This window comes from Opisthorchis viverrini (assembly GCF_000715545.1).
Source record: "Opisthorchis viverrini unplaced genomic scaffold opera_v5_47, whole genome shotgun sequence".
NCBI lineage: Eukaryota > Metazoa > Platyhelminthes > Trematoda > Opisthorchiida > Opisthorchiidae > Opisthorchis > Opisthorchis viverrini.
This window is the reverse complement of record NW_008751702.1, coordinates 1271628-1288158: the sequence shown is the minus strand read 5'-3', so window position 1 is coordinate 1288158 and position 16531 is coordinate 1271628. Positions and strand designations below refer to the sequence as shown.

At 43.9% G+C, this 16531-nt stretch overlaps 1 protein-coding gene across 1 annotated transcript in view; it reads left to right on the top strand.

Moving 5' to 3' along the window:
- Positions 1–361: 361 nt before the first annotated feature.
- The window catches only part of T265_03301 (hypothetical protein), a gene marked incomplete at both ends in the record, with an annotated part of 40604 nt that continues 24434 nt past the window's right edge, over positions 362–16531 (top strand). Inside the window, 18 exons of the mRNA XM_009167747.1 lie at positions 362–393; positions 426–524; positions 558–620; positions 656–707; positions 754–897; positions 938–1097; positions 4315–4466; positions 4502–4577; positions 4619–4815; positions 4862–5013; positions 5053–5109; positions 5149–5218; positions 6948–7155; positions 10091–10203; positions 14585–14736; positions 14777–14964; positions 15013–15211; positions 15259–15358. Coding sequence (XP_009166011.1) covers positions 362–393; positions 426–524; positions 558–620; positions 656–707; positions 754–897; positions 938–1097; positions 4315–4466; positions 4502–4577; positions 4619–4815; positions 4862–5013; positions 5053–5109; positions 5149–5218; positions 6948–7155; positions 10091–10203; positions 14585–14736; positions 14777–14964; positions 15013–15211; positions 15259–15358 — 2214 coding nt within the window. The remainder of the gene's footprint in view (positions 394–425; positions 525–557; positions 621–655; positions 708–753; positions 898–937; positions 1098–4314; positions 4467–4501; positions 4578–4618; positions 4816–4861; positions 5014–5052; positions 5110–5148; positions 5219–6947; positions 7156–10090; positions 10204–14584; positions 14737–14776; positions 14965–15012; positions 15212–15258; positions 15359–16531) is intronic.

The window sequence follows — 16531 nt, the reverse complement described above, 5'->3', positions numbered from 1 at the left end:
CAACCCCCATTTGCTCAGAAAAGTATGGTAGTTTAGCGTCAATAACATGGACAAGCCATCTCTTTTTTGCTGTATCGCTATCCCTCCTTTGTTCGCTCATTTCCCGGTACTCACAACCAGCTGCTGGAACCAAAATCACCTTTGCACTGAATGGCAGATTGACATCGATGCATTGACACCATAATCAAGGGTTCAAGGAAAAAGCCATTCGTCAGCGCTCCCAGGTGACGGACCTTAAAGACGTCGCTGTAATGAGTGAAGTTGTACAAAGTCAGACTGTTCATGTGCATAATAGCGTTTTGTCCTTCTTTTCAGCCCTTTTCATCCCACATACGTGTGACTTAATAAGCACCAAAAGAAGATGGGGAAGAAGCAACATCAGAAGGACAAGATGTGAGTCAGTTTGCTTGATATTCATCTCTCAGTTATGTGACGTGCACGGAATGGAGTACTCTCTACGGGGGTAGACGCGCCTCCACAGAGGATAGAAGACGCTTTAAGCGTCTGCCATTCCACTGCTGCAGGTAATAGCTGTATATTTTGCTGTCGAACTACAGTATCACCTTTCAACCCTTCAAAAACCCCTATTGCACCAGGGAGGGGATCATTTTCGACCTTGAGTAAGTCGTCCCCCCCAGTTCCTAACCCTTTCCAGAAACATTCTACCTTTTGTTCGGAAACACGGAATCAATCCTGTCACAGGAAAGGTAATTCTCAGTTTTTATTCGCACACTAGCACTATTTTGGCGACAGAAAATGAAAGCTGGAGAACTGATTAAACTTACGTTTCACCGGAATTCCGATGGGAAGTTTCATTGTCCTGTAACCTTCAAGGTTTTCAATGAGAACACACACATTGTGGCAATCAAGGTCACGGGCAACGTCTACTGTTATGAGGTGCTGATTTTTCCGTTCCGTAAATATTCTGTTTCACTAGGCCGTCGAACGTCTAAATGTGAAAGCAAACAATTACTTTGATTTGTTGAGCTCGGATCCGTTTACCAAGGAAGATATAATTACGCTCCAGGATCCGCAAAACCTGGACAAATTCAACATCTCTGCCTTCTACCATGTTCAACATAAGGAAGAAGAAAAAAGTAGGATTTCGATATTTTTGTGCAGCACTTTGTCGCCTTATTTTGCAATTTCGTTCTGACCGGGAGCTCTTTTCCTCGCATACCGTCCTAACTGTTGGGCACTGTGAGACGTCCGACACAGATAAGGCGTTGGAGCGGGAATCCTATAGATTGTGCTATCGTTTTTCATAGCAAGTAGCTTTGTTATTGGTGACCAAAGTTTGTTGGTTTCAAACTATGGTGGCTAGGAGAAACCTGGGACACTCTAGTTACACTTTCGTGCTTGTTGTCCAGGTTTACTCAGACTAATTTTTCTCAGTCGAAGTGGATATATGCATCCCGCATTAATATAGGTGGTAACCAGCCGCCGATTGTAAGGCATTATGTCCAGCTGAGCACCCTTTCGGTGCCTGCCCTGCGAGTGAGGTACGAGGGCTAGAATACTGTCAGGTCGCCCAAGCCTAGACAGGGGAAGTCGAAGCGGCAGAGGTCTGGTTCGAACCGCGGACCTTCCGGTCAGTAGATTCGCGCTCTCCATCTCACCCCATTGGTTCTATTGGTTCCATGTGAACACGAATGACGTCTCCTCGATCACTTCTTGATGTTCTTTTTGAGCCAGTTACTTAGGTAGTGTGGCGATTGTTTGCAAAGGGGGTCGGATTGGAATGGAAAACCAACAGCCTTATAATTGTTCTGTGCTTTTTGTTGTACACATTATGGCACCATCCAACGACGCACTCGCCCCGGGTTAGTAATGGGATGACATATTGAAAGTTTTTTGGTAAAATTACAGCCGTTTAGACAAATGGTGGTAAATGATAGTAGTTTTTCACCGACACTGCTGCATCGAAGCAGAACGATTTGACATTGATCCAGGACAGCAATTTTGTGGTGTCACAAGACTTCGAACTAACGTACACATACACACGGTTTATGGTTGCCGAACTGAGTCAAGTTGAACCAACAGAGCTGTTCTTCGGCAAAAACGAATTATCACCACCGAGTCATCCAAAACGAGGAAAATATCTTTGAATAAACGGTTCGAACAAGTGTTCTGTGCACACACCTATACCAGTTACAATATCAAACGTGACATCTACGATTGATCCATCCGTCTTTTCTCGCAACATTCGTCGGCCTCTTTGAGTTTCTTCAAAACGACCGTAGCTCTCTGTAGATTTCGAGGAAACCAGGTTCTACCCATAAATTTCCTGGTATTCAGCCCAGTTTTGTAGTAATTTTCCAATAAATGGGATGTCCTTCTGCCGAAACTGAACAAAGCATTGGTAGACTAGTCTCTGGTGGGGCAGTTTTTTGCATAAGATATCGTCATTTTTGGACATGAGTCCGTTTGACTGATTTTTACACGTTACGTCTGAAAAGCAACGATGCGATGTGCGTCCTCTTTAGGACGTACAGCATGCACTTTTCAAAGGGTCCTCCATAAAATCACCCAGCTACCTTAACACAGGTCGACGAAATTTCGAGTTGCACACTGGCTATCCGCTCATCCTACTATTTCGAATAAACGGCACTCATTCCACTTTATGCTGCGAGCGTAGTGAGGTCAAAGCCACTCGTGAATCCGTCCGTTGCCCATGTGGTGATTTTGACTGGGAGCTACCAAATGAAGGTAAAAATTTTCCCTATTTTTGGACAAATCTGCTGGCACGACAAAAAACCTCGAGTAGATAAGATGCCCTTCCCTAAAATACACAGTGCACGTAGGTTCCCTGCAAACGAAGAGCGCTGTATTCATCCTGCGAAAAATTGAGCTTTGTCAAGATTAATTCATTCTTCAATGTTGCTCCTGGTTGGAGGTTTCTTCGAAAGTGGGAGGAGTTGTGGCCACTCGAAGCCGACAATTATCGAGTTATTGTGCGTTTCTTTGTTCTGTGTTTAAGTTTCGCTTCGTGGCATGCGCATCCGAGGCCAAACTATCAGCCTAGTCAGATATGTAGTCTTTATGGAGGGATAGTCCTCCACTAGAGGATGTGGGCCAATAGCCTAGGACACTTCCAATTCGATTTCGCTTTGGAGGATTCAGCTGTTTGAAGAACCAGAAAGTACCTCCTCTTCGGCCTCGGTGATTTGGTGTTTCTCAGAGAGTCTCACAGTGGGAAAAGTCCCGTGCTTGAAAAATTGTCTCATTGATGGAAAGGGGACTGCAGCAGAGTACATCTTACCACAACTTCACTTTTCATTCTGCGGACAGAAGATTGCACAGGACTGAGGTGTTCACCATGAGTCAGATTACATCATTTGACCACATTTATTCCGATTCAAAGTCAGTGCTTCTTTGTATGTTTCGGTTAAAAGTGCACAGATATATTTTAGAATGATCGTAAAGTGAAAAAAGGAACGAAGGGTGCTAAAAATATACACAGCTCAGTGTTTCTTATCCGAAGGAAGGTAGATGATACACTCCCCTTTCAAAGGAATCTCTCATCGAGTTTACGGCATCTTATTATTTCAGACAGGTGCAATTTTGCGCTTGTATAATTTTCTGCAGAACAGGGTATTTTGACGGACCTCGTGTGTGCTACTCAAGCCAGGCAACATTCAAAAAAGATAATTGGTTGTTTGTCTTCATCCATGAATTTGATTTATGCAGGTGTCTCTAGTCGTCTTGTTTTACGCTGCAATTGACCTGCCCTCATTGAGAAATTTGGAATGACGTAAATGAATTCCAGGCCGCCTGATATGGATTCACTCGAAATAAACAACTTCAGTTTGATATCCACGGCAAATTCGACCTACTTACAGGTGCTATCGGATCTCTTAAACCGCCCATTTTGGCGGACAGTCTGTCCCGTGACACAAAATTTATGGTCATTTCCACATGGCAAACGACGTTTCCGAAGGTTGTGGAAACCCTGACCGAGGAGGAACGTGTCGCCACTACATCATCTCTATGGAGGTGGGCGAGATAGCTCAGTAGTCAGAACGCGGATTTATTGCTTGGTTCGAACCCAACCTTTGTTTCTCGGCTTCCCCTGTCTATGCTTGGGCAAACTGGCAGTATCGCAGCCTTCGTGCTTCCCTCTGCTGGCATGGCAGTTGGGTACCGGAAGGGTGTTACAGCTGAACGGTTCTTTCCAATCTGCATAGAATGTTGCTGAAAAACTTGCATCTTGACAATTCTCGCAGTCTGTCCAGTGATATTTGTACTGGTACCTTGTTATCCGAAACACTTATGGGATTTTCACAATTTCTCTCCCCATTTGTCATTGTGGAGATGATGGGAATGTCGTGGTCATACGTCAGCTAAATCAAGAAACCAAGGAGACACTTGCTGAACTTCCGAAAGATCTCAAAGTTCCAGACTACATGTGGTCAAACAAGCCGAAATCCGATGGTGATCAAAAGAAACGGGATGTTTTCAATACGGTATTTTCATACATCTATTCACTTGATCTCTTTAGGCCACGTACTCTACAGGTAAAGCGGCTGCTTCGTTGACTTCGACAGTTATGGAACCAGTGACCAAAGTTGAACCTGGTTAGTTGAACTTTCCACCTTTTTTTCTATTAGGTGATCAGCTGTTTTGGAGGACGATGTTGTGCGCTACAAATACGTGACCAAAAAAGGCTACGTCAGTCTGGTGACCACGCATGGTCGACTTAATTTGGAGTTGCATTGTGATCTGGTGCCCAAAACGTGCGAGAACTTCATCCGACACTGTGCATCCGGCTATTACAACGAAACTATTTTCCATAGATTGATTCGCTACTTCATTGTAAGTCAAAGATCTCCAATGACCGCCCTCGTGATTTGCTCTATAGATCCAGGGAGGTGATCCTAGTGGGACTGGTTTCGGTGGGGAATCGATTTGGAACAAACCGTTTGCTGATGAGTTTCTACCCAATCTGGGTCACGATGCACGTGGCATCTTGTCAATGGCAAATTCGGGGCCTAATACTAATCAATCACAATTGTACGTTTTCTCTTGTTTCTTATCTGATATACTTTACAGCTTCATCACCTTTAGGAAATGCAAACATCTGGATAAAAAGCACACGGTTTTTGGAAAGTAAGCTTTATTTCGCGTAACTGAGCTTTCAATCGACAGAGTTGTCGGTGGCATGGAGACTCTTAACAAAGTCGAAATGTTAGAAACAGACAAAGATGATCGGCCTTTGGTGAGTTGTCACCTTGGACGTAATTTTCTTGCGGGAAAATAACTCAGTTCGCTTCTAACATTCCACACATCCAGAATGTGTTTTCCTTCAGCTCGCTTTTTGCCCATGTGATTTGATATATAAACAAGCTGTTGATCCCGGCTGGTTACCCAGAATTCTTGTCTACGGCCGCATGGCCACTTGAAGTCATTAACCAAGGTTTTAGTGACTGATCCCCTACACATAATAGGCTCTAGCGACGACGGAGAATTTCGTTTAGCGACGCTTTTCGACTGACAGAATGGTTGGGAATATCCCTCCGCGAGGTGGCTGTTTGACGTCTCGTCACTTTCTGGGTATTCCAAAAGAGGATGAATATCAAAGTGCTTCGCGGATAGTTTAAACGCACACAAGAAAACCAAAAATATGATTAATTCTAATATTTCTGTGGAAACATCTCAACCAACTACTAGGTATCGACAAATACGTTCATTTGTAAAACAATTTGGTTTTCACGGGAGGCTCAACTGAATCTCTTGTTTATGATATTCTTCAGCTGAATGTGCTGCACAAAGGCCACCTCATTTTCCAGTTGGTACGCCATTCGAGAAATCGTAGTATGTTTTCATGAAGGGAACTACTCACGAGGTTGCTGAAAACTCTTCGACAGCCCATGACCGGTTTCACCCTTCTTGGAGCTCGTCAGGTAGGCGCAGTCTCCGAGCTTCCGTCAACCTTTTGTTCTACCTGAACCCGAATTGGACTGATTTCGACAAGTGAACTGATTTGGTTTTGACGGGAGGCGCAACTTAATCTCTCGTTTATGGTATTCTTCGAATGAATGTGCTACCCAAAGGCCGCCTTATGTTCCAGTTGTTACTCCACTGAACTGGGTCGCTCTTTATTACGGCGATCAAACCACTCAAAGTTAGCTATCAAAATTCGAAGCGTTGCGTCAGGAACCGAATCATTTGCGACTGCGGTTGTTCGAATTGCACTTGTGGTTGTTACTGGCCTGCTTTCAAATCATCTACTGGATTTGTCACTTCAAGTTCGAAATGTAATTTCACTCCAATGGTTAGTTGTGCCGCCGTTTATTTCATCCTTAGTCCTCTTTCTGTCCACCAGATGGCAAGCAGTACAAAGGACTAACAGCTTTCGTGAAATGCATATTGAAAATGAATTGGGAAGTTGGTGATGGAAATGCAGATAAGGTCAACAAATAGCCCCTTAGTCCAAGTGCGAGGACGCGGCCGAATCATTTTTATCAAAACTACTCAAAATAAAAATATTGATTTGTTATACAGCTTCCCCAACAATATCTACTATAAGAGGTGCTATGGACTGACTCGTTGCGGTGAATCGAATGTTCTTCTTTGTGGTTTCTGATGACGGAGTTCGCTTTGTTATCTTGGTGATTATTTTCCCGTCACTGTCCAGAAAAATCCCATGGGAGAGCCGATAACCCCTAACTTGAGGCTTCACACCAACGGTTTGCGAAGCGTATGTTGATGTCTTTCTGACTGGTTCCCTCTTAGTAACTCATGGATTTACACAAACTCATTCAGGAAGGCCATCGCACACTAGAACATTTTGTTCTGATGCTTCTCAATGAATTAAGCTCCGCGTCCCCATTTGATAGACAAAAAGGTTTGGATTAGTTCAACCTAGATAGATAAATGCTATGAATTCGTGGTAGAGCATGTGTTATCTGCACTGAATCTTCACTTCATACACTTTTACTTTTTAGGAAGAAATTCAAATTTTGAACTGCGAAGTTTTCGTGGACCCTTTCAAGGATGTCGAAGAAATGCTGGCCAAAGAGAGGGCTCGAGGGATCGAATCGGAAAAACAGGAACCCAGCCCATCTGAAAAGTTGTCCCGACCCAAACCAGGAAACCGACGAGAGGAAGAAGCTCTCGAAGCAGAGGATCGTGCTCGTCGGCACAACCTACCTGGTTCGTTCCCGTTTCCCGTGTTATCCTAACTATATAGTGTTCGAAGCATTCTTTTTGTAATTCCGTACTGGTGCGTTATTTACCCATGTCGTTCTGATTTATTTCTATCCCCATGTGGGACTTCCTACGATGTTTAGATGTAGAACTTCTCAGAAGTTAATGCAAGGTACCGTCACTCCTCAATGACGTTTCCTTGTCCTCCGTATTTGGCTAATCCCAAAAGGCAAATTGCCTGCTACTATTGATTACTGTTTGGTTATCTTTGACGGAGCAGAATGAGAGCACTGGAGATCCTCTTTGTTCGAGAGATCGTAGACACGTGTTCTGATGATAAACCCGGTCTGTATCCTTCCGCACTGACGAGTACTAGGTCATGTTACAAGTTTATCACTGCCCTTTTATTAGAGACACTACTCGGGATGTTGCTTACTTGGAGGTTTGGCCGAAAACTGAGTCAGAAGTCAACAAGAATATGTGAGCTTAATTTTCCGACCACCTTGAGGCTATAAAGAAAAACATTATCGGTGAACAAATGCAGTGTTCCATGAAGAATGCTGTGTCACATATATTGATTGCTTTTCCCTCCAAGTTACTGCCGCCACTTTCTCGGCTAGACCTGAATTTGTATCCTATTCTGTGTCTAAACCTCCTTGACTTCCTTCAACACAGGACAGCCAACACTTGACTGCGCGAGACTTCACTTTGGTGATAAATGCATAATCGGTGCAGCATTCTGTGGGCTGAAAATATCTTCCGTTCAGTATTCTAAGTAAGATAAAGATAACCAGTCAGCTGTAACACCCTTTTGGTGCCTAGCTGCCATGGCACGCGAAGGAAGCACGAGGGCTGGGATACTGCCAGGTTGCCTAAGCCTATACAGGGGGAGTCGAGAGGCAGAGGTCGGGCTCGAACCACAGACCTTCCGGTCAGTAAATTCGCGCTCTAACCACTTGAGCCATCTCGCCCCCTCTAAGTAAACATATAGCTGCGTCTGTGCCACTTGATTACGACCAGTCTGACATCTGAATTGCTCCTCTTTGCCGGAACTTTTCCTACTAATGGCTTCAAGTTTCGGGCAACATAACCCTTTGGCCGTCCATCTTTCTCTGGGCCTTTTAATCCATCGTCTGACTGTTCTGAACCATGCGCCATGCTTTGCTTCGATTTCCGTATCCTGCTTTACTAAGGTGCACAACCATGATCTTTTAAGTGAGGAAATTCTAATGTCGTAGCATAGTCTAAGTAAAGTATTTAAGGTTTGTTCAACCACTAAACGATGATTATTTGTCCATTTTTCTACGTCAAGCGAGCGCAATGGAGAAAAGATCACAAACGAAATTATCAGTCGCTCACTCGTTAATCGTCTTGTTTTCACCTTAGCATCACTTTGTGGAGTTTAAATGTTTTCTTCTACATTCCTTGAGGTTTTTTCATCTCAGAACGGAACGCAAAATTGTCCCCTCTGGTATCTCTCCCAGGTGGTGGCTTCACAATGTACTTTGGTGGATCATCTTCTGAACGAATTCGAAGAAGTTGAAAGAGTCTAGGCGCTGTGCGTTGTTGGTTCAGAGTGAAAATGCTAGCGACCACACAATGGATCTTTTAAATGAATCTATCTCACTTTTCGACCACTAAGGTGGCCCTTGCTTAAGGAACAATAGATGGGCTTCAGAACAGATGGCTAACCGCCGGCTGGTCGACATACTGTCATGTTCACTGTGATTGGTGTGAAGACTACGTTTGTCCTATCGCTTGTTTGTGTGCATATTTCACACTTGATCTGATGATTGAATTGTCACGTACGGCCTGTTGTGCTTTTGACTCTGTGACGATGTAGTTATTGGACGGAGGTTTGTTTTGAAGGGGAACTACTGTCCCACGGAGAATCTCACAAGGTAGCGATTTGCCAGAGGCTAAACTTACTCGTTTTGGATAACAGACAACTGATCCTTTTTAATCATCTCTCAAATAGCTTTAACACGTACAGTTCTCTATGTAGCCAGCTTCTCTGAAACTACTCACCACCAAATTCAGCTTTGTGGTTCGGCCTGAGACTCATTGGAGCAATGCTCTTCCGTGGTATGTAATTCACTCAGCACGTCGCATGAACAGCTCAAAACGAGGCAAGCGGTTTGCATTCTGTCATTCACTGACCCCGCTGTTTCATACTGTTCACAGGTGGCATTCTTCTCTTCATGCGTCAAGCTAAGCTTGCGACAAAAGAGATACTTCGGGCGAAAGCTGTGTGGAATCGAGCATCAGATCTCCATCTATTACTTGGATCCGTCACGCGAACTCAGTTCAACTGTCAGGTCAGGCTGGCCCTGACATGATTGTTGCCGTGTAGACACCCTGAATGAATCATAGTAACTGTAACCAACCTTGTACTCTATGGGTACGCTAGAGACCATGTACATGGTGAACTTAGGTGGTCGCATTTGCCGAATCTTCTAGGGATTCAGAAGTTGCCGCAGTAATTAAAATTCAAAAATAGTCAGCGGTTGTGTGAAAAGAATGCTCAGAAGATTGAGCTGCCGGCGCCTTTTGAGTTCCACTGCCTTTTCTGATTCAGGGGTTTCCATCAAAGTGCATCTAAAAGAACGTTTATGTATGGTTTTATATGACTGTTGGTTTGAACTGATTACGTGGTACTTCGTACTACTAAACTATGAATTCCATCCTCTTGAATCATTCTTATGATGTACCGTTTGGTTAATAGTGACAAGCGATTCTGTACTGATCGAATAATGAGTGTTTACGTAACATGTTCGGGCTTATATAGAATGCCTTACATTGGCTGTTTTTCTTTGTTTCCTAAATATCAGCAGGTTTCTCGATCTCTCACGTCTAACTTTTGTCCCTGTGGAATACACCTAGCCCGTTGTCATATTCATTTTGGTCACTCCTTCGTGGTAATCTACTTTCAACTTTTCAGATACGTCCAAAGTTTTTCACGAAGGTATCGGAAAATTTATCAATATATCCGCTCTCGAGGAGGAGACGAAGCAGTCGCTCAAAAGAGAGTCTTCAGTGAACTCGCCCGCCCCAGTAAACGGAGTCTTCTTCAGTGAACTCGCCCGCCCCAGTAAACAATGAGGTCTTGCATAAGAAACAGAAGACCGTTCTCCGCTCAACTCTCTCTGATTTCAGTGCTTGGTAACATTGTGTGACTACTCCCTGTAAATACACCCACTTATTTTCTCTGTGGCATTTATTCACTCATTGTGGTGTTACTAAAGTAAGGGTTTTTTTAGTAGGGTCTAGTCGTGGAATGGAAAAAAACTGATAGCCATTTGGATTTCTAACTCCTGGGGTTTTTCAGTAGGGTCTAGTGGTGGAATGGAAGAACTGATAGCCATTTGGATTTCTAACTCCTGGGTGAAGGACCGAAGTTGCTTATATCGCGGGTGTGCCGATAACTCAAAGCTTTCAGTTAGGTTGATTTTTAGATGAAGTTACTGTTTAATTTTCCAGGAGTATATATACTGTATCATGTTTGGTAGTATCATAATATTGGTGACGAAATATAATTAATCACTTTTCATCGGTCGTTGGCTCTGGATCTATGTCCGGATGCCGGCCGTCTTTAATAACTGAACATCACATCATTTGGACGGATTTCACGTGCAGGACACGGACCAGACGAGGGCACGGCCTGATTGGTCAGAACACCAGCCAATCCGAGTCGAGCATCTCTGACACGACATCTCGTCCCCTCACGGACATTCTGACACGACCTTGTGGAACAACCAGTGATTATCCTATAAATACAGTTGTAATAATTTTTCCTTTGTCTCCATAAACGGCTGTGTAGAGCTACCGTGCCTTTTGATATACCGTAGTGGGCGGACCAGAAAGCCAAGGGACCGTATCAGGAAGGTCAGATTCCTGAAATCAACTTCTGAACGCCCGGAACCTACTGCTCCACCAAAAGCTCAACTGGAAAGCCGGCAAGCATCCAGGCCAGTCAATCATTCGATCAATTCAGTAAAACCTGATGAGTGTTCTCTGCGCCACAGAAGCACGACCGAATGTGATCAGCGTTCAGGCTTTTCACAGAGGCACGATCGATGTTGATGGGTGATCACTAACGCCTATCAGACAGCCTGGATCAATGTCAGAAAGTCCCCTTTAAATAGCGTGGGGCCGTTGTAACTTTTGCACTCGCACTCGCTCTCGCTCTCGCACTCACTCACTCGCTTGTTCGGAATATAGCTGTTGTGTTCCCTTCTGTGAGTCTTTTCTCTCCGACACTAGGCACTGGAGCGGGTCAGCAGCAGATACCACAGATTGACGAATCAGCAGATATAACAGACCGATACAGAGTTGCACTACCGTTCAGCAAGACAACAACCTATGGTGTCTGTTTCGGTTTTTCTCGTTGCCTCAGGTGGCGCAGTCTTCCGAAATTAACTACAGGGATCTCCACAGCCGAAGAATCACCGTCTAATTCACAATATACTCGCTTCCTCCCATATGTTGCTGAAACCCACTGTTGGTTCATTGGTTTCAGCAGTAGTAATCCGTTTGATTGATTCCATAGGTACTTTCTCCCTATTCAGATTATACAGACTCCTCAACCTTAGGGATGCATCCAAAGATGACTCAGGGGGTACTCGGTCATTTCAGTCAGATTTACTCCAAAATGTTTATGTAGACTACCCTGGGTTAGTGATCAGTAGCATGAATTTACAGGGTTATTAGCGGAATGCACTCTAGCCACGTGGAGATCGCAGCAATCGGAGGTAGATTTGGTCGAGGTCAGACAGTGCCCCCGGAAGATATAGCGTGAGGCCGTCGTACATTCACTCGCTTGTTGCACTAAAGTTGTTGTGATCCTTGTTGGCGATTTCCGGCACTAGGCACTGGAGCGGAAGTAGCCGTCTCAGATGTAACAGCGCCATACCATGCCAACACAAGATATCGATACCATTCTGGCTAGGAAGGGTTGTTCATCCCTAATCTTCAAATTTTGGAAGACATTATGTTCATATATGCAGAAGTTACCCTCTGGAAGTATGCTTGATTGAAAATGGACCTCGACCTATCGGGGTTAATTGCGTGGTAGGTGCCCGGCGCATTGCCTCAGACTAAATGAGGGTGGCTGGAGACAGCAAAACGACATATAGTTATGAATGTTTAAAAGGGTAATCTGGGTTCCAATACGACCTCGGCGTTCTGCTCAACGGTCTGAAGTGTGCGCTTGTATTATCTGTGACTACTGGTGACCTGAAAGTAGTTTGGAATTGCGAAGCCATATTGTTCGACTCAAGTCAAAGTACTCGGTGTACATTCGAAACTAGGGGCTCCGATAACTACGGTGTATGCCGCACCCAGATACCATTTGCGACGTGGTCCCCATTCTAATGGTGGTACGTCAGTTCACCGTTCCAGCTGCCTTAGAGCCATTGACGTTCCGTTTATATCAGGAGTTATTATGCTGTTCCGGCTACATCGTTTTGGAATAGTGTAGCATCACCCTTTTACATTTCTTTGACGGCCTGTTTGTTGTATCAAATGAAAAAGGTCTCAATGGCCACTGACAGTGTACGTCAAAGCATCATCGTGTGCGGTGACCGGAGTGAATGGCTCGAAGGCGTTCTTGCTGTACATATTACTCTGCTAGTATTACTACTGTTTTCGTTGATTTTTGAAGAGTATGATTACAAACAAAAATACACGCAACAGACATTGGGGAAATGTGCAGGAGAACGCCACGAAAATAGGGAGACGTATCACCACTTGTTTTGTCAGTGGGGCGACATGGTCTCCATGGTATGTGAGAAAGCCTGACATGGAAGCACTCAAGCAAAGACCAGCAATCGAAGAAAAACAATGCTGAATACTCTTCAAGGCGCAGTAAACGCTAAAGTAGTCAATACCAGAAACTCAGGCTCAAGATGTTCGGATCAGACTAAATAGTCATAGGCAGGGGATAACACCGAATGCCATGTAGAACGCATGAAAGCGCCGTGCGCACGTAGAGAGCCCAAGCTTGTGAACAAGCACCGGTCAGTGACGGTACCTCCCTAGTCCAACAGCAACCTTACCGGATTCCACACGATTTCACGTGAATCGTCAACGTTGGCACAAGGGCCAACACACAAGCTGAATCTACATGAAAATGCATTGCCAGAATTACATTTACAGGTTTGCTATTTGGTGCATGCTAGATCGGAGCTTCATGTTGCAGCATCCAGGCAGTGTAGCACAGAAATAATCAAACTTATCTTTATGTTCTTGATCTGACACCGTACGTACGTTTCCATTACGTGTGCATAGAGCTTATAAAAACTGCGGTTTTCTAGCGCATTCTTCGGCTGAACCTTATAAAAAGTGGTGATTCACAATTTCACTTCCACACTTTGTCAATCGTGACCTCAAAGTCAATTTGTTCTCGGTCGGTTGTGTTAGCTACCTAATCCAGTCACCCTCAGTGTAAGAGAAAGATTCCATAAAAATTAAAGTTCGAAATTTCACCCTTGCTCATGTCGAACGTTTCCGCAGCTTTGATATCTTTATTTCAAGACTTCAAAGCGAGATAACCAGAGACCATCACCGGGGATATGAGTTAAAATCAAGTCACCTGATCTGAATGTGTGATTGAGATGTGGGCAGCGTTTTATTCCCCGTGCAGATCAAACGATCTGTTGATCGGTGTTCCATAGCTTGGAGGTGTTTTCTGAGCCCCAGTTTTTAGGGTTTGTGGGCTAGGCTTTGTTAATGTTTCCCAAGCAGAATGCGGGGCTATATACTAATCTTAGATCTTCGTCAGAGGCGAACTTTACTGGAAGGATGATGTCTCTATTTTTTGCAAAACGTACTCTCACAAATGTTGTGGAACTAAATTTGTTCAAATGAACAGTCATCTGACTAATTTAGATACTCTTCGGAGCATTTCGCACTGTTACAGAGACATTCAAGACTCTATGGTCATGGTGGGAATATCAGAAATCCCTGGAGTGCATCATTTGTAGATCACTCTCCATTGACTCATAATTCGACGGGATACTCATATTCGCGTTGGGCCCTAACTAATGCGCTTTCAATGCGTTTCTGAATCGATTTATGCAACCTAATAAGCTGCCACTTTTTCAGGTACCAAACAGGACAGCACCAACTTGGATCTTACACGTAAATTTGTAGCTTTCGTGAGACGGACCTTTGTTCGATTTGTAGGTGCACAATTTTTTAGACCATAGACATGCGAACGAAATGAACTGAACCAATCAAAGTCCTTTTCGTTTCGGCTGACCAGTGGTTTGAAGAATCATACGGCTGGTTTCAAACTAAACACTAACTCTTCAAATCCTCGAACAGCTCGGTGAACTAAGTTTGCTACGCATTAGTTTGAATTAGGCCACCACTGTGGATGTTTGAGACCACGAGGTGTGAACTAAATGCTTCCGATCTCTACAAATGTGGCCAGATCACTTTCATCAAGCCAGTGAAAGCAAATGTTGGAGTAAATAACGCCAATCTACCCGATGCGTTCTTCATTGAGCTTGACTGCTATTCAACTATCCAGGCAGAAAAGTCTGTGTTGGAGCGTCTAATCAACTATCGCTATCCACAGGCTCGGTTAGTTTCTAACTGTTCTCTTTATAATTCATATAAACAGAATAAAACGAACATTCACCAAGTCATTCCTGTTTAGCCATTCGTACTTCGGCGAAGTTTTATTCAGTGACAGTCGTGAATTTCTGTGTTCTATCGCTCAAAAAGATGCCCATCTTACCCCACTGACTATCTTACAGTTATGTATGGATTTATCAGAATGGGAAGTGGTAAATTCGCTAGTGGATAAATGTGAGTTCATGCTTCACAAGAGCACTGATCGATTCATAGTTCCCACAGTTCTCTTGGACTTCCACACTTATCCCCTAACTTACGAGAATGGGCTTGGACTGACGTGCAAATTTCAGTGTGTTGTGCTGGGGAAACCGAAGCCTTTGTTCTACTGGTGTTTTCATAGCCGTCGGAAGGCTAATAAACATGTACATATTGAGTCAAGAGGAATACTGCACCATGCTTGGTTACATCTGACCGCATGCAAGTAAGACAGTATGGATTAATCCCATATTTTGGCCCGTACGCGAACAGTGATGAAGATGATGGGGAATATTACTGCTGCGTCCTCAATAGTCAGGCTCTGGGAACCTACTACCGGACAACATCAAGCTATTTGAAAGTAGAGGACCCAGTGAGTGTTTTGATACTCATATGTCTATTGGATATGTACATATATATGATTACTATATAGTCAGCAACAAATATTAATCATGTCACTATGGAGAGTGGTATTGAAACCCACAAATCTTTACAAAAAATATCGTCCTTAGTCCCGAGTAACACAAGCGTAGGATATAATGGACAATTGAATTCCATCATCCAGATTCTCCGAGACCTGTGAATTTCGCTATATCCACTATGACTTACCTCCAGACTGTTAGTTCAAAACAGAAACATTCACATTACTCTGTATAACAGCCAGTCACTGCATGAGTCGTTGTGTAGAAGAAGTACTGTTTTTTTAAAAAAAGCCTTTTTGCGACATGCAACAGAAGAAGTTCAACAGCATGGACTGCGGTCGCTCGATCATGTGCTACGCATGCCGCAACACGGTCTACGGAGACAAGTGGTAATCTCCGTTCATCCTTCATAAAAGTGTAAAGTGCAAGTGAACGTGTGACCTAACAGAAGGGTGTGTGGCAGATTTTCGAAGAATTTGTGTGATATTGGTGCTTTTCGATTTCCAAGAATGGATCCCGGTGACCATCCCCTACGCCTGGCTGTAGACACCACAAGAGTGCAGGCGTTCGTGCTGCCAATTTCTATCCAGATTGTGATTAAGCACAACTCAGAATGCTTGCAGTAGGGTAGCAACAGGTCGATTCCTCATCCACTCCTTTTTTTCTTTAGGGCCCTAATAATTAGACAAAATTTGTGGTCGTAGGGCAGTGAAACATCAGCGCCAACACCGATGTTGCGGCCTCAGATGGTGACGATGACACATAGGAAGCGAAGAGTGATTAATTAAACACTACTTGTTCAACCAACCTTATTTTTTCTGTATGGTCGTTTCCAGTTCCATTTACCAGTTTAAATGGCGGCTGTCCGGTGATTGCAGCTATACGCCTAGGATATCGTAGGATAAAATCAAGGCAGGAAGTCGATTCAGTGCCATTTAGCGAGGAAACAGCATGTTGCCTCTTGATTCGGGCCTTTTTTGTGCCATTGGCAAAAAGTAGCAGACTAGCGCCTATCCACCAAAGCCTGGGAACACGGGTCCTTATATATATATATATATATACCATTATAGAAGGGCGACAATCTTGAAAATGGGGGCTGAGCCTGAATCATTTGAAATAAAGGG